At 30.7% G+C, this 23424-nt stretch overlaps 5 protein-coding genes across 6 annotated transcripts; 2 read left to right on the forward strand and 3 right to left on the reverse strand.

Moving 5' to 3' along the window:
* Positions 1-197: 197 nt before the first annotated feature.
* LOC124912426 (pentatricopeptide repeat-containing protein At2g33760-like) lies at positions 198-2083 on the forward strand. The gene has a single exon (XM_047453044.1). It carries the CDS (start codon positions 271-273, stop codon positions 2062-2064), a length of 1794 nt encoding a protein of 597 aa, XP_047309000.1. The 5' UTR covers positions 198-270; the 3' UTR covers positions 2065-2083.
* A 1434-nt stretch (positions 2084-3517) lies between these two features.
* LOC124912427 (ubiquitin-60S ribosomal protein L40) lies at positions 3518-4488 on the reverse strand. Its single transcript, XM_047453045.1, has 4 exons — positions 4312-4488; positions 4123-4209; positions 3921-4023; positions 3518-3806 (listed from the first exon to the last, which is right to left on the reverse strand). Exons 1-4 carry the CDS (start codon positions 4412-4414, stop codon positions 3713-3715), a joined length of 387 nt encoding a protein of 128 aa, XP_047309001.1. The 5' UTR covers positions 4415-4488; the 3' UTR covers positions 3518-3712.
* Positions 4489-9051: 4563 nt separating this feature from the next.
* On the forward strand, positions 9052-10490 carry LOC124912176 (protein SRG1-like). Its single transcript, XM_047452737.1, has 4 exons — positions 9052-9333; positions 9427-9674; positions 9747-10071; positions 10152-10490. Exons 1-4 carry the CDS (start codon positions 9061-9063, stop codon positions 10401-10403), a joined length of 1098 nt encoding a protein of 365 aa, XP_047308693.1. The 5' UTR covers positions 9052-9060; the 3' UTR covers positions 10404-10490.
* A 2027-nt stretch (positions 10491-12517) lies between these two features.
* Positions 12518-14031, reverse strand: LOC124912207 (40S ribosomal protein S14-2). The gene is made up of 6 exons (XM_047452771.1): positions 13922-14031; positions 13731-13850; positions 13594-13639; positions 13369-13454; positions 13147-13276; positions 12518-12764 (listed from the first exon to the last, which is right to left on the reverse strand). The coding sequence occupies exons 1-6, from the start codon at positions 13922-13924 to the stop codon at positions 12697-12699; spliced, it is 453 nt and encodes a 150-aa protein (XP_047308727.1). The 5' UTR covers positions 13925-14031; the 3' UTR covers positions 12518-12696.
* Positions 14032-14834: 803 nt separating this feature from the next.
* Positions 14835-20900, reverse strand: LOC124912268 (sorting nexin 1). Of its 2 annotated transcripts, none has more exons than XM_047452856.1 (11): positions 20705-20900; positions 20452-20589; positions 19822-19957; positions 19048-19181; positions 17249-17323; positions 16360-16519; positions 16139-16272; positions 15925-15993; positions 15738-15817; positions 15316-15376; positions 14835-15228 (listed from the first exon to the last, which is right to left on the reverse strand). In XM_047452856.1, exons 1-11 carry the CDS (start codon positions 20711-20713, stop codon positions 15004-15006), a joined length of 1221 nt encoding a protein of 406 aa, XP_047308812.1. In that variant the 5' UTR covers positions 20714-20900; the 3' UTR covers positions 14835-15003. The 2 variants fall into 2 exon arrangements, with proteins under 2 accessions (XP_047308812.1, XP_047308811.1); XM_047452855.1 differs by having other exon boundaries at positions 20452-20592.
* Positions 20901-23424: the final 2524 nt, after the last annotated feature.

The following is a 23424-nucleotide window of genomic DNA, read 5'->3' on the forward strand; positions in this document are numbered from 1 at the left end:
TCATTTACTCTCGAATATATATAATCAAATTAACCACAATTCTCACCATTCAGGAACTTTAAAAATTAAACATTATTTTATATATATATATATATAAATATCGTCAAATTTTCCGGGTAATAATGATTTACTGTTAATAATAACTTTGATTTTAACTAATAAAACCTTTAGTGAAAAAAAAAGGAAATGAAGAAGACAAAGAGTTTCTTGTCCTCTGGCTTCGGCCATGAAGTTAACCGTCTCTTCTCTTCTTCATCATCTGCTCTATCCATGGCGAAATCTTCTGCAGAGAATCATCAACCTCAATCTAATCCATATATCCACGAACCAAACTTCAATCCGATTCGTCATTTCATTGATACACTCCTAAAATGCAATAACCTTGATCAAATCAAACAAGTTCATGCTCGGATTGCTATCTACGGTATGTTTCATAACCTAATTGTTATAAACAAGCTCCTTTACTTATACGCATATTCAAGATCACTGAAAGACGCTCACGCTCTATTTGATGTAATGAAAGAAAGAGACGCCGTAACTTGGAGTGTCATGATTGGTGGTTTTGCAAAGGTTCGTGATTACTTCAATTGTTTCAAAACATTTAGAGATTACATTAGATCAGGATTAGTTCCTGATAATTATACTTTACCTTCTGTAATTAGAGCTTGTAGGGATGATAAATGTATTAGATTTGGAAAGTTGATTCATCAAATCAGTTTCAAGTTCGGTTTGGAATCGGATGAATTTATAGCAGCTGCACTTGTAGATATGTATGCTAATTGTGATGTTATTGATGATGCACGCCAACTGTTTGATAAAATGCCAAAGAGAGATTTAACTACTTGGACTGTTATGGTTAGTGCATTTGCTAAGTCTGGAAACCCTAGTGAGTCTCTTGTATTGTTTGATTCAATGATAGATGAAGGTTTTGTGCTTGATAAGATCGCTATGGTGACGGTTGTTAATGCTTGTGCGAAAACCGGGGCTATGAATAAGGCGAGATTAGTTCATGATTATTTGTTGTGGAGGAATTTTTCGATTGATGTAATTCTTGGATCGGCGATAATTGATATGTTTGCTAAGTGTGGGAATGTTGATTATGCTCGGGTGATATTCAATGGGATGAATCGAAAGAATGTGGTTACGTTCTCGACGATGATTGCTGCTTATGGTTATCATGGGCGTGGAAAGGAAGCGCTCGATTTATTCATGTTGATGTTGAGATCTAACGTTGCGCCGAACGGGGTGACTTTCGTTTCCTTACTATATGCTTGTAGTCATGGGGGACTTGTCGAAGATGGTTTAAGAATTTTTGATTCGATGTCGGTTGATTACTCGATTACACCGGATGTGAAACACTACACTTGTATGGTTGATCTTTTAGGTCGAGCCGGAAGAGTCTCTGAGGCGTTTGAATTGATTGAGAAGATGACTATAGAGAAAGACGAGGGGTTGTTTGGCGCGCTTCTCGGAGCTTGTAGAATTCACGGTGAGGTGGAGCTAGCGGAGAAGGCGGTGAAATCTCTTGTTGAATTCGATAATCGAAATCCTAGTCATTACGTGTTGTTATCGAATATTTATGCAAGGGCGGGTAAATGGAGGGAAATGGCGGGAATTAGAGAGGTGATAACTCGTTTGAAATTGAAGAAGGTTCCGGGTTGGACTTGGGTTGAGGTGGGTAATGTGGTTTATCGGTTCGGAGTCGGAGATTGGACTCACGTGGAATCGAAAAGGATTTATGACAAGTTAAGGATTTTGGGAGAAAAGATTGAGTTGGTTGGGTATGTGCCGAATACGGATTTTGTGTTGCATGATGTGGACGAGGAAGTTAAGGTGGGAATGTTGTATGCTCATAGCGAGAAGTTGGCGATAGCGTTTGGGCTATTGAGTGCGAATGAAGGGAGTAGTCCGATAAGGCTAACGAAAAATCTTAGGGTTTGTGGAGATTGTCATACGTTTTGTAAGTTTGTGTCGAGAGTTGAAAGGAGAGTTATCGTTCTTAGAGATGCGAAAAGGTTTCATCATTTTCGGGATGGCGTTTGCTCTTGTGGAGACTATTGGTGATTGATTTTTTATTTTCATTTTGTTTCTTTTCTAATATTTATTTTCCCATTTCAAGTTAATTGGTTTATAGTCAAGGTAAAGTCTCGTCCAAGCCAAAAATTGAGTATCATAGCCAAATGAATTGAAAGATTCATGTTTTTGTTCATCCCTTAGCCGCTTAACCTTTTACTCTTCTAACCTAAGAGGTAGCCGGCCATTCGTTAAGGCCCAGTAAGCCATTGGCAACTACGGGTGGAAACAATGAAATATCATCTTTGTAATGCGATTGTTGTTCGGGCAAACTCTAATCGCATAACCACGATAGTTGGAAAAACGAGAACAATGGAAACATGGCACTCAGCCAAAGAAAACACTCAGCCAAAGAAAAATGATGCAGAGTTGACCATAATGATTTTGGGCATAATGATATGCCTATCAAAATCATAGAATCAACATTGGAGGGCTCCAGATCTATCCAAATCTTTTTTAAATTGGCATTTATCTAAAATCTCATTATTGGATCATTCTTCGTTGAATATATAGATGACAATGAATACATTATGGCAGTGTATGATTGCACCCGATCCCTACCCAATTTTAATATAATTATCCTATCTTGTTTTTCTAAATTTAAAAAAGGACAAAATAAAAATATAAATTCAAGAAATGTTAAATTTAGAGTTAAAGAGAAGAGATAGATGAGAGTGGAAATATATTTTAGTAAGAATAACAAATATCATCTCATTTCAATTTAATCCACAATCTCAATAATCCAAGTATCCTAATATTATGATATTTCTTTCTCAATCATTTTTTTTCAAGAAATGCAAAATTTATGATTATAGAAGAGATATAAGAGTATGAAAAGTTCTAAATTTATGATTTTAGAAGAGATATATTTATTTCACAAGCTATTTTTATGTTTGAATCTAATATATGTTTCAAAAGTGTATTTACAATCTCCACCGTTCTACTTCAGATATTAATGTTTAGTTTCAGAGAATACTTATAAAAAAAATTATTTTTGTTAATGATAAAAATATATAAAATAATATACATTTATATTGAATTATTCATATATTTATTTGAGTTTCCTAGTACGATTATACTATACATAATTTAACTATGAACCACTACTAATCACATAACCCCAAAAATATTTTGAACAATGAAGATTTTGGACTATACTAAACAAATAAAATTTCATAATTTATTTAAATAATTTGAAAGAAAAGTCAAGCTAGAACTAGGTAATCATTCATTCATTCCTATAGTTGGATATGATATCCTTCTAATATTAAAATTTATAATTTCTAAACATTTATGCATTTTCTATAAAGGTTAACAACTATGATTAGGAGAGCAATCCTATCATTTGAAAGTTTGAAAAAGAATATCAAACCACAAAAAAATCACATAGAACCTAAAGATCAAATCAAATCAAATAAGCAAGAATACTCAAAATTTCAAATAATTCAGCAAAGAAATCTCAAGAACTTGAAAGAAAAATTCGATAACAAGTGCATCCATCAATTCAGAGTAGTAGTATTTAGCGAAAACAATTCAAAGCAAAAAAAACTAATTTGTTTGAATTCGTAACAAAATATCTCAATACCTTGTCAACAACAGACAAGCAGTAATCATCATCTCTTAAGATCATCATCATCATCTACTTGATCTTCTTCTTCGGCCTCAACTGATTGCTGTGTCCACACTTCTTCTTACGGCAATTCACAGCCCTAGGATGAAGACGAGCATAACACCTAATAACAAAACCAATAATCATTCATCACTTAAAGTTCATATAAAATAATCCTGTTGATAAAGTTTAATCAATAGTATATCATTCAATACAAAAGGAAGGAAATGAAGCTTACTTTCGGCAAATCATCTTTTCCTGATTGTACTTTCGAGCCAAAGCCATCAATGAAGGCTCAATAATGCCTCCTCTAAGCCTCAATACAAGATGTAATGTGGACTCTGAAACATCAAACGAAATTCAATCTATCTTTCTACAATCCGTCAAATTATATAGATCGATCATTGATTGACCTAAGAACAGATAAAAACGATGAATACCTTTCTGGATGTTGTAGTCCGCAAGAGTACGTCCATCTTCAAGTTGCTTACCAGCGAAGATCAAACGTTGCTGATCCGGAGGAATGCCTGTCCAAGCATACATACAGTCATTTCCATTGGCAATTCATGAAGATTATACGTAAATGAGAAGAAAATGAAAAACGGAGAGATTAGAGAGATAAAGCGTACCTTCCTTATCCTGAATCTTAGCCTTGACATTGTCGATGGTATCGCTGCTCTCTACTTCGAGAGTTATCGTCTTTCCGGTGAGAGTTTTGACGAATATCTGCATCTTCTCCGTTTACTATGGCAGACGCTGCAACTAGTCTCCGGAAACTGGCCAGGCGAAACTATGGATTATAGAGAATTTCGGAATTTATAGGTTGATATCTAGGGTTTCATAATTGGTCCTGTGGGCTATTTGAGTATTTGAGTTTTGTTTTTAATGCGCTCTTTCAAGCCCATTAATTTGTTACAAGGCTCAAGGCCCTACTAAACTCAAATTATTAGAAATAAAAATCTTATATTAAAAATGTTTAGATTGTCACAACTAAATCATAATATATATATATATATATATATATATATATATATATATATATATATATATATATATATATAATTTAACAACAACTAAATTATAATATTTTTAAAATCTTAATAAAGTTATAGATAATTGTATATATGACTTTTTTTTTTTTTTTTTTAAGAAATCAAATTTTTATTTAGAAGAAGCTCTAGATGATTGAAAAAACAACGTAACTATAAAATCGAAAAATTCTCATCCGAATAACACTCATTTTTCGGATCGAACGCATGTAATCTAAATCTTTTGAGACAATCGTACTCATAACATTTTCCTTTTTTTCATATAATAAAAGTAATTAGTGTTCAGTGGTAGGGGTATGCAATATTGTTACTAGCGCTCAAGTTAATCCATATTTAACCAAAAAGTCAAGCAATATTTTTGTTGATATATCCCACCGAAAATAAATAAAGTTTTGCACAAAAGGGTGTCTACATGCTCTTTGAAATGTCACTATAATGAAATTTTAAATCTTCAAACAAATATAATTAATGAAATGTCATTTTTAAAGTCTTTTAAATGTTAAGACTTTTTGTTAATAGTTTACTAGTATAATGTAACACATTTCACATCTCTATTTGATATACAAAGGATTAGAGAATGCATTCTAGTGAAGTTGAATAGCATATGTATAGTTATTATTAATTGTTATTTAAAATCAAATACGTCATGTTCGATAAAACATGAACTCTTACCCATAAAAACGCCTCTGTTACGGTAGCAAAAACTTTTATGAGAATGGATCGTTATTATAATTTATATATATATTATCTTTAATCATTAATTTATATAATATATATATTTTAAAAAATAATTTTAGAGTTAAAAATAATGGTAACCTCCTAACTACTTAATTATTTTTAATCCTCAAATTATTTTTTAAAATATATATTATATAAATTAATGATTAAAGATAATATATATATATATATATATATATATATTATAAATTATTTTAAACTTTATTTTATATAAATATAGATAAAAATAAATAATATATATATATATATTATCTATATATTATATAAAAAAATTAATAATTATATAAATATAAAAAATAATAATATATATATAATATTATATATAAGCGATTTAATAATTAAAATATAAAAAATAAGATTAAAGATAATATATAAAAAATTAATAGTTTAAGTTTGAACCGTTATCTTTAACTAAAAAGTTGACGGAAGGGTCATTGGTGACATTTTAAAAGTTGAGAGCGATTTATTTTAAAAATTAATTTGAGGGCTAAAAGTGATCGGAGTAATTAGAGAGACTCCTAAGTAATTTGTCATTTTATTTATATATATCATTACTTTTTAAGTATTTTTACCAAAAATAATCACTATCACTTCAAAATCGTTACATATTATTATTTTTTCTCTCTCTAGATTTTAAAAAAAAACTGAATTTAAACTAGGCCTTAAACTACAACCCGCTACGAGGCTCCGCCATTGTCCATTCATTAATTTAATCCTTATTGATTGATTTATATCCATACGTCCTGTGGTCTCTCGCAACTTCCATGTCGTGTTCACATGTTGCATCCTCCGCAACACTAATTAAAGCGATTCGTTCATCTTAAGATGACTGGTATCTATAAAAAAATAAAAAAATAAAGATGAGTTTTATTATGGATAATTGTTTATATTACATTATTTGTTTATAGGATACATAATATATCATTCCTTTTTCAGCCACAAAGGAATAACAATTCGATTAGTTGGTTTAGGACTATCCAACTGTCAAACCTACCTATAATTGTTAAAACTAATAAATACAAAATTTGGTTAATAACTTATAGTTGTATATTTAAACATTTATTTTAATATTTAAATTTCCGAACCATTGAATTACAATATATATTTTAAAAAATGGTATATACAAAATGATATAAATGAGAGTCGTTTAAACTTAACAACAAAATCATTACAAAAATTGAAAAAAAAACATTAAAAAAACAACAACACAAAATAGTTGACAGATGATCAAACAAAAATAAATAAATTTTAACGAGTACGGAAATCTTTAAAAAGATTATTGAGTTCCCCAATTGCCTCAACTGGTTTACCCAATGGAACTTCTCCAATTGTCATAATAATAGAATTATGAATTAAACGCATTGGTCGATAACGATTACTGAACGTTCTACGGTTTCTTTCAAACTAGATGGTTCACCACCAAAAAATAAGTGGGATAAAAGTCCAACGACTCAGACCAACTGAACCTAACAAATTGATTTGCAATATATGTAGGTTTTATTTGTGGTGAATAAATAAAACTGACCTAACCCATTTTCTAATCGACCAAATCGAACCGACCAATAAATCGAAATTAAAAATTTAAGATTTTCTTAAACCAATTTCAACTATTTACTTTTCAATGTACATAGTGAAAACCACTTATATTAAAATCTGATATATGATATTTCTCCCTTTTTACTATAAAACAACACATTTAGAGTAAAAGAAAAACTAAAAGATTAAATATGAAATTATATAGTAATAGAGCAGAGAATATTAATATAAATAGAAAACTTTTATGTTATATTACAAATAATACCTTATCAAGTTATTTATGCATTAGATGTTAAATATGCAATTCTGAATAAGTTCAAAGATGATTTAGGTAATTAAAACTAAATATAATTATAAATTTAGTTACCTTATCTATTTTGGTTACCAAAAATAATAAATATTTTATTTTATTTTATTTTATTTTATTTTGTTAATTTCTATTTATTTGCTTAACAAAGACAAAAGACTGCTGACTGGTAGATTGGTTGCGGACCCGCGGCTGCTTTTTTAGTTAGAAGCTGTCATAAGTTTTTCAATTATATTTTTGATATTTGTTGAAATATAGTTAATATATATATAAATTATTATTATTGAATATTTGACTTTCAGACGTAGTTTAATTCGGTGGATAGATATAGTAATTGTGCCAACAATTTAATCAAATGACATGTGCGATCTTAACAAATAAATTTTTAAATAAGTAAGATTATCCGCTTAACAATATCGATCAAATAAGATTTGGTTTGTAAAACACATATTATTCTTATTGAAGCTCATACAAGATAGGGGAATTTTACGAAAATGATCATAATAATAACCCCTTGTTTGAAAATCATCAATGCGTGATAAAGTTGGTAAAAATGATTTTTTAGTTTGTTTAAATTTTTAGTTTGTTAAAAGACGAATCGCGTCACGTGACGCATGATAATTGTGACTAGGACAGTGCAAAAAAATTAAAAAACCGATAACCCAATCGAACCGATAGCTTACCGATTTCATTTTATCGGTTTATTGGTTAACCGGTTCTAACCAGTTATCAGATTTTTTACCGGTCAAACAGTTCAGTTTTCGGTTGAACTATTTTTTAGCGGTTTAACCTGTAAACCGGTAATAATATAATAATATATTTATATTAGTTATTTTTATAAATATTAGATATATTATAAATAATATTTAATAATATATATTATTTTTTTTATAATTTGTATAAAATTGTTTAAAAAAATCTAATTTATATGATAATTAATTTAAAAATGAATACTTTTAAAATATATTATATGGTTATATTATACGGTTAGAATAATATAATATATTATAAAATATTTCTAGATATATGTATGAAATATTAATATAATATATTATAATATAATTAATTAAAAAATAGAATATCATAAAAGTAAGGGTTCAGAATTTTAAAAAGAATCATTTAATACTTAATTTAAAAAATTAAATTATCGGTTCAAGGTTAAATCGGTTAATCGACTGGAACTAATGATATTGGTTCCAAAATCGGTAAAACCGATACCAATACTGGTCGGTTAATCGGTTCATAAAATAAGAGGTAAAACCGGACTTAACTAACCGACCGGTTGAACACCCCTATTCGTGACGCGAAGAGATGACCTGATAATGTTTTGCAAAAATGACATCGCGTGATGTAAAACACTTTTTCACATAACGCGAGGTTATTTTTACAAACATTATCAGAATCTCTTCGAGTCACGACCATCATATGTTGCGTCACGCGAATGGAATGGGTGTGTTTTTTCGTCCAAAAGATATTTTTTGGAATGTTATTATTGTGGTCATTTTGTCAAATTTCTTTGAGATAGTTGGTGAAATGTCATATCAATTAATAAAGATGGGTATGTTGAATAATACATAATCTCCTTATTTTTTTCTTCTTTTAAAGTGCATGGATACGAATACTACTAATACATTGAATGAAATAGGTAAGCCAGCTAGACGTCCGCCTAGAACTCTCTTTTATCCAAAATAGTGGTATTAAAATAATAGCCCAATCAAAGTTTGATCCCCCTATATCGAAAGATAGAGATGGAAGGAGCAAACCTTGGAGGTTCTTTGCCGGTGCCGAGCGTTCAAGAGCTAGTTAAGAAAGAACCGCACATGAAACAAGTTCCGGCTAGGTACATTCAAGACGATGATGATGATATTGCAGTACCGACCATTATTGTCGATTCTTCCAGTTTACTCGATCAAATCCCTGTCATCGACTTGCATGCTCTGCTTTTCTCTTCAGATCATGACATGTTCCAATCTGAACTCCACAAATTGGACGATGCCTGCAAAAGTTGGGGCTTCTTTCATGTATACAATATCTCTTCCTCTTTAGAATTCTTCAAGTTTTTGTTAATGCTTATTTGAAAGTTAAAACCAATAACATTGATTGTTATGTTACAGTTGATTAATCATGGTGTAAGCACTTCACTAGTGAACAAAATGAAATCTGAAATAGAACAAATCTTCAATATTCCAATAGAGGAGAAGATGAAACTCGAACAAGAACCAGGGGATTTAGAAGGATTTGGACAAGCTTTTGTTGTCTCCGACCAGCAGAAGCTTGATTGGTCCGACATGTTCTACTTGGTTACTCTGCCTCTTCATTTAAGAAAACCCCGTCTTTGGCAAAACCTCCCACTTTCTTTCAGGTCTTTTCGATCTCATCCATCATTCCATGATCCATGTATATAGAAATTGATAATAGTTAATTAATTATGCAGAGAAACACTAAAAGAATATTCATTAGAGCTACATAAACTAAGCATGAAGATATTAAACCTTATGGCAAAAGCATTAAACATAGATGAAGATGAAATGAGTGATTTATTTGAGGAAGGAATGCAATCTATGAGGATGAATTATTATCCGCCTTGCCCACAACCCGAGCTGGTCGTCGGTCTTACTCCACACTCAGACGGAAGTGGCCTCACCATCCTGCTCCAGGTAAGCGAAGTTGATGGTTTACAAATACAACATAATGGGTCGTGGATTCCAATCAAACCAATTCGTGATGCCTTCATTGTGAATATTGGCGATGTTTTAGAGGTATATTATTATGTACATTTTATTTAATCAAATTAAAGAAGCAGATAACTAATAATACTAAGTTTGTTATTCAAATAAAGATATTTAGCAATGGAATATACAAGAGCATTGAGCATAGGGCGGTTGTTCATTCAGAAGTAGAGAGGATGTCGATAGCTGGATTTCTATCGCCAAGATTGGACGGGGAACTTGGCCCAGCCAAAAGCTTAACATGCCATGGAATTGGAATGCCGCCACAGTTTCGCACACTAAGTGTAAAAGATTTCTTCAAGGGATTTTTTGAGCGTAAACTCGACAAGAAATCTTATTTGCAACGTCTTAGAATCAACTGAAACTAGCTATATGTGTGTTTCAATTATGGATTGGAGTTATGTTCTTTGAGCATGATGAACTCCTCTTGGATATAAGGAAATAAATTAATTATACAATTTAATGTGCTTTATGTACAAATTAATGCTATGGTTTGGATGTTACATTCTAAATGGAATGGGAATGAGTTTAGCCATTCAAGTCTTTGTAATTGGTTTATAAGTTGGAGTCATATATTTTTTATGCTTTGGTTTGAAAGATGCTTGAGAATTCCTTGAGTAATAAGAATTGGTTTCTTTTTACAATTCAAATATTTTGCATTTTTTAATAGCAATAGAAATAGTAAAGATAAATTATAATATGAGACTAGAAATAGTCATTTAGACCTAAAAGACTTGGGTGTAAGCACTTGGTTTTTAAAAAAAATGGAAATAAGAAATAGAACAAATATACAATATTCCAATAGAGCAAAGATGTAACTCGACCAACAACCAGGGGATTTAGAAGGTTTTGTGAGGTTTTGTGCAGGCTTTTTGTTGTCTCCTACCAGCAGAAATTCCACTCATGCGATATGTTGTACCCTCCTTTAATTTCTAATTCATATGCCTCTTTATTCACTTGACAAACCATCCATCACCCGACCTCCATCTCGTGACCTCACACAATTAAATGCTCGTCAAATCAACTACTAATTCTAACATCACACTCAATAAATCACCCACCACCCGACTTTCATCTCGTGATCTCACATTTTCAAATGCTTGCCAAACAAACCACTGATTACAATCTCACACTTTTAGATGTATGGTATTCTTTGTTTAAAAATTGCGCTACTATATAATTATTGAAAATCTAAATTTGAATATTTTTGGAATTAAACTTTAGTCTTTAAGTTTGAATGTAAACACTTAAACTAATAGATCACTCAAGATTTTTAAAATAATTTTATTATTTTACGTATGAATATATATTTTGTATTTAATATTTATTACAAATTAATTAATTTTTATATTAATAAAAAATATTATTTATATTAATAAAAAATAATATATATATATATATTATAAAAAATATATGACAGAAGATAAAATTTATTTATATAAAATTAATGATAAAAAATTATATAATATATATATAGTAAAGAAAAAAATAATTAATTAGAAAAAAAGAGTAAAAGAGAGAAGTATATATAGTAAAGAAAAAAAATTTTAATTAAGAAATGAGAGTATTATAGATGAGAAAAAAATACTTGGTTATGTGGATGATTCTCGTGAGCAGGCCAGTGAGCAGGCCAGGCCGGCCCGGTCCGGAAGGGGTAGGCAGCCTAGGCTACGACCTAGGGTCTAGGACCAAAAAGGGGCCCATTTTTTTTTTTTATATAGGCTAGGTATTAGTAAGAATTTTTAGTTTCTTATTCTTTAAGTTTATGCGTAAGGCCCTAATTTCGTGTTTTCGCCTAAGGCTTAAAAAAATCCCAGAAACGGCACTGCTCGTGAGTATAAATTTTAAGTATCGTCATATATATATATATATATATATATATATATATATTTTCATCAGTTTCTCAAACAATTTATCAAATACTCAGTTTCTCACAGTATTTATCAAATACTCATTAAATTATGAACTCTTACCAAGGGAAGGCCTATTGGTAGCTTCAGCTGAGATAAACATTTTTTTTTCTTTGTATGTATGATAAAATAAAATTTTAAGTGTTTTAAAATTAAATGCTAAATAAACTAAATTAAAATATATAAATTTTTAGTGCCTTGATATATAAATTTTTAAATTTGTATTTTGGATGCGCTTCCCAAATTATTCTTATATTTTGTTTAACATTTTTTTAGGTCAATCTAACCAATAAAGTGATTTTAAATAATAATGGAGAAAGAAAGATTGTGTTATAATAGGGCTAGACTGCATACATCTCTCATGAATGTATGGATGAGAACTTTAGTAATTCAAATAAACACCAAAACACATCCTTTTGATAGACCTACAAAGGGTATATCAATGTTACTTCTTTTCTAGAGCTCAATTAAAATTGATTTCCAAGTAAAAATACAATTTCATCTTTCATTAGTTGTTTTCTAACTTATTTTATTTTGAGCCCTTGTTGAATAATACTACAGATTAATGAAATTAACATATGTAGTATGTAAAAATAGAAATAATCAGTATTTCATGTTTGTAACATAAACAGTCTTCCAACAAGATCAAATATCCAATAATCTCCAAACTCTTTAAAAAGTTAAATAAGAAACAACAAACAAGCTAAAGAAAAACAGCATTGCAGATATATCGAATCAAATTCGATCAGAGCCTCCTTCCTCGTCTTCCTCCCTTTCTTCGAGTGCTGTCGGTGGGAATTGGAGTCACGTCCTCTGTGATTATACACCAATCAATCATAGATTATGTTAGTTTTGTTTGTGTCCTATAATTATAATCCAATAACAATTCATCTAGAATCAACCAATTTTACTAATCCTTGATCATCTTTGCTAAAAAGATGTTTGTAACATCATCTTTTCTTTCATTTTGTTGTCTGATTGTAGCCCATTTGAAAACACTTTCAAAAGTTGGAGATGGGTCTGAGTTTAGACAATTAAACTTCAACAAATCTATGAATATACGTCTAATTTAAGTTGCGATCAATACCATTATCTCATCTAAATCAACATCAAGATGACATCAATACCATTACCAATACCAGAAAGTGTTTCCAAATGGGCAAATATAAAAGAAAACAAGTGGGAAATAGACTACCTATGCGACCAATCTTCATGCCAGATCGGGCAAGCGCTCTGAGAGCCGATTGTGCACCAGGACCTGGAGTTTTGGTCTTATTTCCTCCAGTGGCTCGCAGTTTAATATGTAGAGCAGTAATGCCAAGCTCCTACGATAAAATACCAATATAAAATCGAATTATTTCAAAGCGACGAATGATACAATTCTCGAACAAATCACATAACATGAATATCAATCCACCTTGCATCGAACAGAAACATCTTGAGCTGCAAGCATAGCTGCATAAGGTGAAGATTCATCCCTATCAGCCTTCACTTTCATTCCACCTGCAATCAAAGAGCATAAACAACAAATTAATAAACTTATTAAAGTGCAGATCAACAAATAGATACATTTTCTCATAGAAAGAGTGTAATTAGAACTAGTGAGCATTGGAATTGAATGAAAAGAAATTCGATATCTCACCAGTGATACGGACAAGTGTTTCTCGTCCAGACAAATCAGTGACGTGCTGAGATTCAAGAAATTGTCGATGATATATCATATGAACGCACATCAAAAATACAAACAGTAATTCAAAAAGAAATAATATATCAACTCACAATGAATGTGTCATTGAAAGAAGCAAAGATGTGAGCAACACCAAAAACAAGCTCGCCTTCACGAATAGCAGGTCCTAGGGTTACGGTTTCTTCCTTTGGTTCCCTATTCTTCCTCTTCGACTGTAAAACCACTGTTATAATAAGCAATCGATAGAGAGAGAAAAGAGAAGAAAGAAAGAGAGAGAGTTTACCATGGCGGCGAAGCAATGAATGCAGGATGCTGCGACTGCTACTCGGAGAAGATGCAGGTTAAATTTAGGGTTTAGGGTTTCCAATTACAAAGACGACTGAATTGCAAAACCTATATACTTGATTAAATATTAATTTCAGACCTAATTGTTGTACCATATTTAAAATATGATACCAAGTTTAGAATAAGATATTATTATTATTATATTTATTATGCATTCAAATAATCATTAAAATTTTGAGTTTGATTTATAAAATTTAATGTTTTTTTTAAATTAAAAATTTAAATTAGTTAAATTTATTTGTCTTGAAATTTTATAATTTTACAAGTTTATAATTTATTTTGATTTATACAATTTTTACATATATAAAATAAATTATAATGTATTCAATTAAATAAACTAATGAATTTGATTTTATAACTCAATTTTCACAAACAACGTTGGTTAACTTCTTTTTTGTAACTTAACACTCTCAATTTTTTGTAATATTTGTTTTCAAACTTCAACTTTATAAATAAAATTAATAATAATTTGTAACGATTTATTTTGGATGTTAAATTATCTCCAATTTTTTTCCAATAAGATAATTCACAATAAAATTATATGGATAAAGATTCATATTGTAGTCTCACTATTTTAGCAACCCGATTGTCTCGACTCTCAACATACTTATTAAATTCTAGTCAAATTGCACAAAATCCTCTACGTAATAATGTCCATTCGACACCCAATAATCATGATTTTCTGCACAATAATCATGGTTTTTTGCGTCTGATTATATATATTAATGACACTTAAATTGCTTATGAACCCTTGCATAGAGAACATAGCATTCAGATCAGATGAGAAATCAAGGAAACTTTCATCACATATAGTATACTATAATTCATAGTTACTTTAAAAATGAAACAAATTAACAAAATAAAAAAGTCTTGTAAAATGTATCATGAAATAAAAGTGTGCAGTGTATAGTTTTGTCCACATCTCCCTGTATCTTAAAACACATAACCGAAAATCCCGAGTCCCTTCTTTAGTATTTTGTCCCTGAATTCATACGAATAAAGCATATATATTTTGCGGGTTTACTGATGGTTTGGGGTTTGAGAGGAGCAAGCTTCAAGTTTGGGGAGCAGACTCCTCCAAGCATCTGCAATCCCATTTGCTAATCGCGCTTGTCCCTTTGCAAATTCATGTATAGCCAGTCCCATGTCCAGTGTTTTCTGTTCTTGGAATCGCACCATTTCATCGTTCATTATCCTAACAATCATCTCGAATCTTCTTGTTGCTTCTTCGCTCTCTGCTTGCAACTGTAATATGGGAAAAGTATAGAAAAATAAATTTAAAAAAGTTACGATATCTGGCAAAAAGGACTTTAAAGGCATTTCAAAGCTAACCATTTCATATTCGTGTTCGGCCTCTGCCTGTTTTATTGATCTAATTAACCTGTATTTGTTTCTGCAAGTGCGCCATAAAATTGCATCAAATAAATTAAAAAGATTATAATAATGAAAAAGACATTCTAATTCAAAATCAAGTAAGAATCAATCTTTTGGAGCTTGTTTGATGTGGGGTTATTTGAAAGAAAAAAATATAGGTTATGAAATCAAAACCTTGTTTGATGAAAATGTGGGTTCTTTTAGAGTTAAATTACTAAAACGTCCTTTTATAAGTAATAAAGTAAAGACATTTTTATTGATGAATTATGTAATTTGATGGTTGAAATGATATTTTCTTTTTAGATAATCCGAGATCAAACAAGCTCCAAGTAGAAAGTATTGGCAAATCTAGCAAAAGAAAAAGTGAGAATCAATCATACAGATCTATTTCTTTCAGTTTCATTGTTTCAGTTAGTTCACATTGTTGCTTGAAAGCATTCCCCCTCTCAGCAATAGTCGCCTGTTGTCAAGAGAAAACACGATTTCAGAAAATAACGATAAAAAAGAATCTGACAGAAAAAGGAAAGGTTCGTATGATGAAGAGAAAAACAGAAAACTTAAATATACCTTGATAGATTGAACTGCGCGAACATAGTCCTTTAAGGGCTCTTCAAAATTCATTAGTAGGTGGTGAGCCTAAAAGGAAAATAATTAATTTGATAGACCAAGATACGATTGTTTATAAATATCATTCGCAACAACTTTATTAATACAAACTTTAATATCGAAAAACGATTATATTTACAAGGGAAACACAAAAGTCATACATAAATCGTATTACCTCTTTTTGCATCTTAATTGATAGCATCTCTGACTTTGCACCAAGCTCCGAAAATACCTTTCCAAGAGCATTATCTTCACAATCGCCAAGAAGCTTGACAGCTTTTCCAAAGTCCGAAAGAGACTGGCCCAATTCTGATGTATAAAAGGGTAATAGTTACATACGACACAATGCCAATGCAGGAAGGAAAGAAAAGAGGATAGTAATAATAGATTGAATACCTTTATGCCTTTTTACCAGACGATATGCATGTTTCTGAGCTTCAGCTAAATGCTCCTCGAGCTCAAAGATGTAATGCTTCATTTTCTCATATTCAGGACTAGATTCTTCAACTGGCTTTTCTTTTCCAAGAACAACATCAGTAACTTTAGATTGCACATCCTACAAAAAAAATAGACAACCATTCAGAGGTGTTCAACTGTCAATCTCTTTCCCCGAAATGGTTATTCCCAGGCAAAGAAGAAAAGAGAAGACAGAAAAAACATAATTCTCCAGTCTCAGCAACTCTCATGACAAAATTGAATTGAAATGTTATTTTAAAAGTATTCTTACTACTTTTAGACCCAAACAGGTATAAGAATGAATATATAAGCAATTCACATACATGAAATCATAAACATATTATATAAAGATGTTAATATAAAATTAAAGTACAGATAGAAGCTAGACACCATTCAGTGTTGTTCTGATAAGCCTTCAATTTGGCAATCCTCTTCATGAACATTCTTTTGCATTTGTTTTCAGCTGACAGTTTAAATTTGACAATCAGATAGTTGGGCAGCACTAACCACATTGTGCCCCTTTCATGGAAGAACTATGCAAGACAAAAACATGATAACCGTTTTCTCTACATCAAAATGTAAACTCAACATAAGATAAAACCCTTTCACCATAAGTTTTTTTTGGAGGATCAGGGAATTTTCCTTAGAGGAACATCCCACCGTCATGAACCCAACTTTAATCAAGGTGTTCTTAGTGGGAATCGAATTTGAGATCTAAGTCTCTTAGTTCTTCAATATTCTTACCACTTGATCTATCCTAAGTGGGTGTCTTTTTTTAACTACTCAAATAAAAAGATACACAATTTAAAACAGGGAACCATCACACAACCTTGAATATCTGCATTAGCTCAGCTGGTTTTTTCTTAAAAATACCAATCTCTTGAGATCTGGCCATTTCCATTGACTGCAGAACATGAAACAAAATTGTATCAGATGTATATATTATATGCATGCACATTGAGCTCAATAACAAGGCAATTAAAGTATTCCTTGCAATTATATGATGCATATGAAAGAATAAGGTAGGGTTAGTGGAATATTAGTAAATAAGAGTAATGGCAATTTTGTAAAAAAAGGTGAAGGTGTGTGGATGAGGTATATAATAGAGTATGTCCACTTGTATAGACAGTCTGTTGAATAAATGGATTTCGGTTTCCCTTCTCTCATATCTCTGTTGCTCACGCCTGTGGCAAGAAGCAGAGAATTGGTATTAACTGGCAATGGGAAAAACTAGTAATGATTTCTTCTTTTGCAGTGATATATGGGTAATAACTCTCTTCTCACTTCATACTCTCTATAATATTCTCTTTCTTCCCCTTTCGATTTTGTATGGAAAGACTTCCCAAAGCCCTAGTCAATGGTCAGGAATACACTTTGAAGTTGTTATGCAAAAGATAGACATATTCCAACAGGAACTTCAATGGAGGCCAGAACGCCTTTAATTGGCTTTCTCATGTACCATAATACTCTCTTGCAGATAGATTCCCCCGCTTTAGTGGGGAAATGTAAACAACTAGTTTACACCATAATCAACTTTTCAACCTGGAGAAAACATCCTTTCATTCTAAAGTTGAGAGATTATGATCAAGGCACGATATGAGGTATTTTATTATGGATGCTCAAGTTGCATCAGAAGCCAGGATGTAGATAATCAAAAAAGCTTTCTGGTGCCATCAAATTCAACAAAACTTAAGACACATTACATTGTATGCAACTTGGTAATCCGGTCCCAAAAGAATAAGCTACTTTTCATCCAATTGTTGCGAGGTCAAGGGCTTCTAGATGGGGTATCAATGCAGACTAAGTAATAGGGTAGGGTTAGTGACAGATTAGTAAATAAGAGCAAATAGTAATTTTGTAAATACTGTGAGAGTATGTGGGTGAGACATATAAATAAAGGTATGAGGTCCTGTATGGACAGTGTTCATTGAATGGAATTCAGTCTCTGTTCTCTCATCACCCCAATTCATTTTCTTTCCTTTTCCACCTTAACCCTAAAATTCTTCTTTTGGTTCTTAGATGTCCTATATGTTGATGGAAAGACAATATCTATGGTCCTCAATTGGAGTTGTCTCCATAGATCCTGATGCTTCTCAGAAAAGGTAGATTGGATAAATTAGAGGTGCAAAAGGGATCTGGCTCACTAAATCATGAAGTTGTTTAAGTAATCAAAGAACACGTCCTTCTATAAATATGTCACGAGTTGATTGAGGGTGTACTGTAAGGACCGTGAGCTAGCATGTAGAGGATTATAACCTGTAAGGACCATGAGCTAGCATGTAGAGGATTATAATCTTAGATTATTATACACGATATAAAGGAATAGTATCATTAGGGTAGCCGTATCATAAGAATGAATAGTGTGAATGTCTGTATTCTCATTTTCCCTTCTCTAGGTCTCACCGCCCTTTCTCTTATATCTCACCCCCTCTACAAGTGTAAACCCTAATCTCTATTCTCCATTTGGAGTATAATACTATAAGCATTAAAAATACCACTTGTAGCATGCATGCTAGCCTGTCTAACAAACCAGAGATGCATAGCGTAATTAAACAGATTATGCTTATTATTTTATCCTTCAGTCATTACAGAAGAAATGTAGTAAATAATCCAAAAGTACACACTCACTAGTTCATCTGCCTGCAAAAACACTCTTAAATCATCACTTTTTTGTAGCTCGTGATGTGAAGCTATACGGTTGACAAACGTATCCAATGCTTGACGCCTCATCTCAATAAATTCAGCGCTAAATCTGAATTTCTCTGCAAAAAAGAGAGAGTATAGAGTCATCTCTGTAACTATTTCAGGATAAATCCAAATCTCAGTGCAACATATCAAAAACAGTTGATCACTAGATATGAATTTAGATATAGGTAATAGAAATTACTCAAGGAGATTGTTTCAACACCAAGACTATAGCATAATTATAAAAGTATTCACAGCAAGAGCCATGGTTGCACATAAAGATGAAGTAGTCTCTACAGTTGCTACCTTGATACATTTGGTGACAGGGAAGAAGATAACATGTAAATGTGTGTGATTTCTTTGGAGAATCACTGGGCATATAAAGATGCTTAAGATGGACAACTGAAAATAATCATGATCCATACCATTCGTAACTGTTATGAAAATGCTTCCGAAATCCCAAGTGAAACGTACAATGGGAATTAAAAAACAGATTGACATTTAAGAATTTACTTTAAATCAAAGGACGGGAAACAATATGCAATGTTTTACTCAGGGATAAAACCTACAGATTTATATTTACAACATGTGAACTTAAGAAGAAAAGGGACACTGTTTCATGCAAATATACCATATACAAAGAAGGTAAAAGTTATTCGAAAAAAAATGAAGACAACGTAGTCTATAAGTGTAGAAGCAATGTGCCCCATTTATTACCTACGGTGCTCTTTTCTGGAAGAGGAGGAATGAAAATACCCTTGTACTTGTCAAACAGTCTTTCACGTAACCAAACAAAATCATTATATCGCCTGATAACAATCTTCTCTGGTCCTTGGTAGTCAGAAAAATTTGTCTGCAACATAAAGTTGCCAAAACAACTATTTGAGACTACAAAAAGTTATTAAAGCTTAATCTTTTCACAAATGATTGAAGGCAATGAGAATTTATTTACGTCCCCTTTAAATCTTTTGACCACTAGATAGCATTGGGAACTATATAAACACTCAATTAATCAAACATATGGAACATCAATAAAAGATAGTTAAGAGAAAAATGTCATAACTTAATCCCATTTACCATAATCAGAGCTGCCTTCTTGTTAAACGAGAAACAGCATAAAGACTACATCGATTTCATAAAATATCCTATTTATCTTTCATTCTTAATCTGCTTTCGTTAATCTATACCATTTTTTAATGTACACATCTTGCCTTCTCATATGATAGTATGTGCACTCTCTACAACATATTAACTACAACAATTTCACAAAATAGAGTTCAATCAAGAACCATCAATGCTGCTAGGTCAAGACCATCAATCCTACATTCATCTAGTGTGAAACTTTACCTTCGTGATGACCTTGTATGAGATATAAGATTGCACTCCATTGCCCATCTTAGCAGGATCAGTAACAGAAACTGAAATAAATGGTTGCGATGACGGAGATCTAGGGCTCTGTCCAGAAACCACTGAATTCCATTGCTGTTGCTGCACATGCAGTGATGCAGATCCAAATCAAGAATGATTCAAACAAAAGCATATGAATATGCATAGAGAGAGATATGAATTCAATAAAGATGTAGATGAGATTCGTGATCACCGGAATCATGATGTTTATCGGACGAACTGACACAGATAAGTAGCAAATTGACGCCGGAATCCGCCGGTATGACTAGTCGTGAATTGCTCCGGCGATGATTATTGATTCGTTACAAGTCTTTCACTTCTTGAAGATTTTGATCGAACCGATAAACTATGGGCCTTTGAAGTTCAACTTGGCTTGCTTTCGAAGTTCTATTCTTGTCCTGGCTTATCGGTTCTTTTAATCATTGATGTTATAATTATTTCTTTAAAATTGAATTTATAAACTATTCCAAATAATTAATAATTGAGGGAATAAAATAACTGCAAGAATGAATAATTATTTCTTGATAACTAAATTTTTCTTTCTTGATAACTAAAATTTTAAATAAGTTGTATTTTAAGCAAATTCGTGTTGATCTCTTTTAAAAACGAAGAAATGAATTACTATTTAGGAAAAAATTGGAATCTTCAAATTACAATCTCATGATATTGGGTTTAATATTTGAGAAATTTTCAATTGTAAAATATCGAGACAACAAAGATGAGATTCATCGTCTGTAAGCATTCTGACATTCTATTTATAATCAGGTCATTTAAAACTCGACAACACACGCAGAAAATAAATTATAAGAAGGGCCATTCGGATCGGAATTGATAACTCTTTTAACAAAATTCTCGTTAAATTTGACTTAATGACAATAAATGATATTCACTTTTTTATCACGCTAACTCTGAATTCATTCTTGAAATTATTTTTTCTGACATTTTTAATTTGATGGTCCGTCCTTGATCATTATTGGTTAATTGTTTAGTTGATTTATAAAATAATTATCTTTATCAAAAATAAAATATATTTTGTTAATAAAAATACTTATACTAACACCAAATTTGCTAAAAATCAAAAACATAAATTTTCACTAGATAATATATTCAAAAACATAATTTTCACTAATATATAGTTCATTTGGATTAATCTCAAATATTAGGATCATAATCTACCTGCTAGTGTAGCTTCCTAAATTACAAAATAAAATTTCAAAAATTTTAGTTTTATTGAAATATTCTTTGTTTCATCACCGAACTAAAATAATTATTTATATAACATTTATATTTTAACTTTGATCAAAATAATATATTTCAATAATTTATACTCAATATTTTAATTTAAAGAAAATATTTTTCTCGTAAATTCAAAAGATCCATGAACAACTGCATGCACTAATGTAAAAAAGTATTATGATTATTGTTTGAGAGTATCCCAAATAAATAACCAATTTTGGCATACCGTAGGTAATGATGATAATTTGAAACCGTCCCGCGGTAATCGAATCGAATTATCTCGATTATGCTCCAAATATTAAAAACACAATTAAATATATTAAAATTATCAATATATTTATCTTTTTATTATATTTTATATGAGTTTTAAGTTTATTTTTTATAATAATATATTATAATATATATTATATTAAAAATTCGGTTTATATGAAAAAATTATTTATTTGTAAGAATATAGTAAATGGTACTCGCGGGGAATCTCCGAAACCAAATGAGACAAGAATGGTAGTAAAAAGATATTCAAAATAGAAACAGGGCGGGCGGAAATGGTAAATGCATTATCTGTCTCGAATGCCTCATTCCCATCCTTAATTGTAGATTCGTAGGTGATTTAGTTCGGTTAATTTATACACTGTAATGTAAAAATTTACTAATGACAATTTCAATTTTTTCAGTCAGTCTGTTGAATTAGTTTCATACCTTTGAAAAAAATATTAGTAAATAATACAATTATAGATGAAATTTATTTTGAAAATTAAATATCACATATTTTATTTTAAAAAGAACAAATACCAATTATTTACATGTTCTAATAGTTAAAAACCTAATTGACTATTACATGATGATAAAATTATTATTTGAGATTCGAACTTAGGTTATTTTTATAAAACAAGTCTCGAACTTTGAATTGTGCTATATGGGGTTTGAATTATTAAAATGTTATTTATTTGAAACTTTTCTTAATGGACAAAACGTCATATTATTTTAATGTATCATTTTAATTTCTCTAATTAATTTGTCACGTTTTTAAATAAAATGATATTTAAAGATGTTTTTGTACATATATATATATATATATATATTTTTAAATTGAATATTATTTTCGAGATTTACGCCTTCTAATTTATCGACGTTGATTTGAGTAACTAGATGGGTAATCTAAAGAAAGATTTGAGAAAAATTGAATAGAGATAGATTTTATATTTATTTTTCAAATAACTTCGTAACTACATAATTTTGTCTGCGGTTAAAAAATTTGGACATATTTATGTTTAAATGGAACTTTTTTTTCGTGATATACGCTGAAAACGGTTTGAATACCTTCAAAAACTGTAATGTATAGAAATAATTGAAAATTTTGAGAAAATAAAAAGTTATTATTTTATTTGTAAAATATGATAAATTAATTAATAAAAACCGTTTATTCATTTGCGAATAAAATCTTAAATTGTTAAAGGTGTGATAGTTGAATCCTTGTAAATTCGAGTCTCTTTTGAGGAAGCTCATCTTCCCGTTACGGGGAAGAACGCTAAACAAAATTACTATCAGCACAGACAAATTATCCAAGATCGAACTCTTAATTATAAATTCTAAATAAATTAGATATATTTTTTAAATTTTAATCATTATCGTTGTCATACAATTTGAACAATTCAATTACTACTAAACTGATTTATC

Source organism: Impatiens glandulifera, chromosome 8, assembly GCF_907164915.1.
Source record: "Impatiens glandulifera chromosome 8, dImpGla2.1, whole genome shotgun sequence".
NCBI lineage: Eukaryota > Viridiplantae > Streptophyta > Magnoliopsida > Ericales > Balsaminaceae > Impatiens > Impatiens glandulifera.

Excerpts from the sequence above, each read along its gene's own strand:
- LOC124912426 (XM_047453044.1), top strand. The coding sequence starts at position 271 with ATGGCGAAATCTTCTGCAGAGAATCATCAACCTCAATCTAATCCATAT.
- LOC124912427 (XM_047453045.1), bottom strand. The coding sequence starts at position 4,414 with ATGCAGATATTCGTCAAAACTCTCACCGGAAAGACGATAACTCTCGAA. Across the intron at positions 4,210-4,311 it reads TAAGATTCAGGATAAGGAAG|GCATTCCTCCGGATCAGCAA; the intron begins GTACGCTTTATC and ends ATGCTTGGACAG. Across the intron at positions 4,024-4,122 it reads GGACTACAACATCCAGAAAG|AGTCCACATTACATCTTGTA; the intron begins GTATTCATCGTT and ends TTGATGTTTCAG.
- LOC124912176 (XM_047452737.1), top strand. The coding sequence starts at position 9,061 with ATGGAAGGAGCAAACCTTGGAGGTTCTTTGCCGGTGCCGAGCGTTCAA. Across the intron at positions 9,675-9,746 it reads AACCTCCCACTTTCTTTCAG|AGAAACACTAAAAGAATATT; the intron begins GTCTTTTCGATC and ends TTAATTATGCAG. Across the intron at positions 10,072-10,151 it reads ATATTGGCGATGTTTTAGAG|ATATTTAGCAATGGAATATA; the intron begins GTATATTATTAT and ends ATTCAAATAAAG.
- LOC124912207 (XM_047452771.1), bottom strand. Across the intron at positions 13,640-13,730 it reads CTTTCAATGACACATTCATT|CACGTCACTGATTTGTCTGG; the intron begins GTGAGTTGATAT and ends CTTGAATCTCAG. Across the intron at positions 12,765-13,146 it reads CATGAAGATTGGTCGCATAG|AGGACGTGACTCCAATTCCC; the intron begins GTAGTCTATTTC and ends GTATAATCACAG.
- LOC124912268 (XM_047452855.1), bottom strand. Across the intron at positions 19,958-20,451 it reads CATACAAGGTCATCACGAAG|ACAAATTTTTCTGACTACCA; the intron begins GTAAAGTTTCAC and ends TTTATGTTGCAG. Across the intron at positions 15,229-15,315 it reads CCGAACACGAATATGAAATG|TTGCAAGCAGAGAGCGAAGA; the intron begins GTTAGCTTTGAA and ends CCCATATTACAG.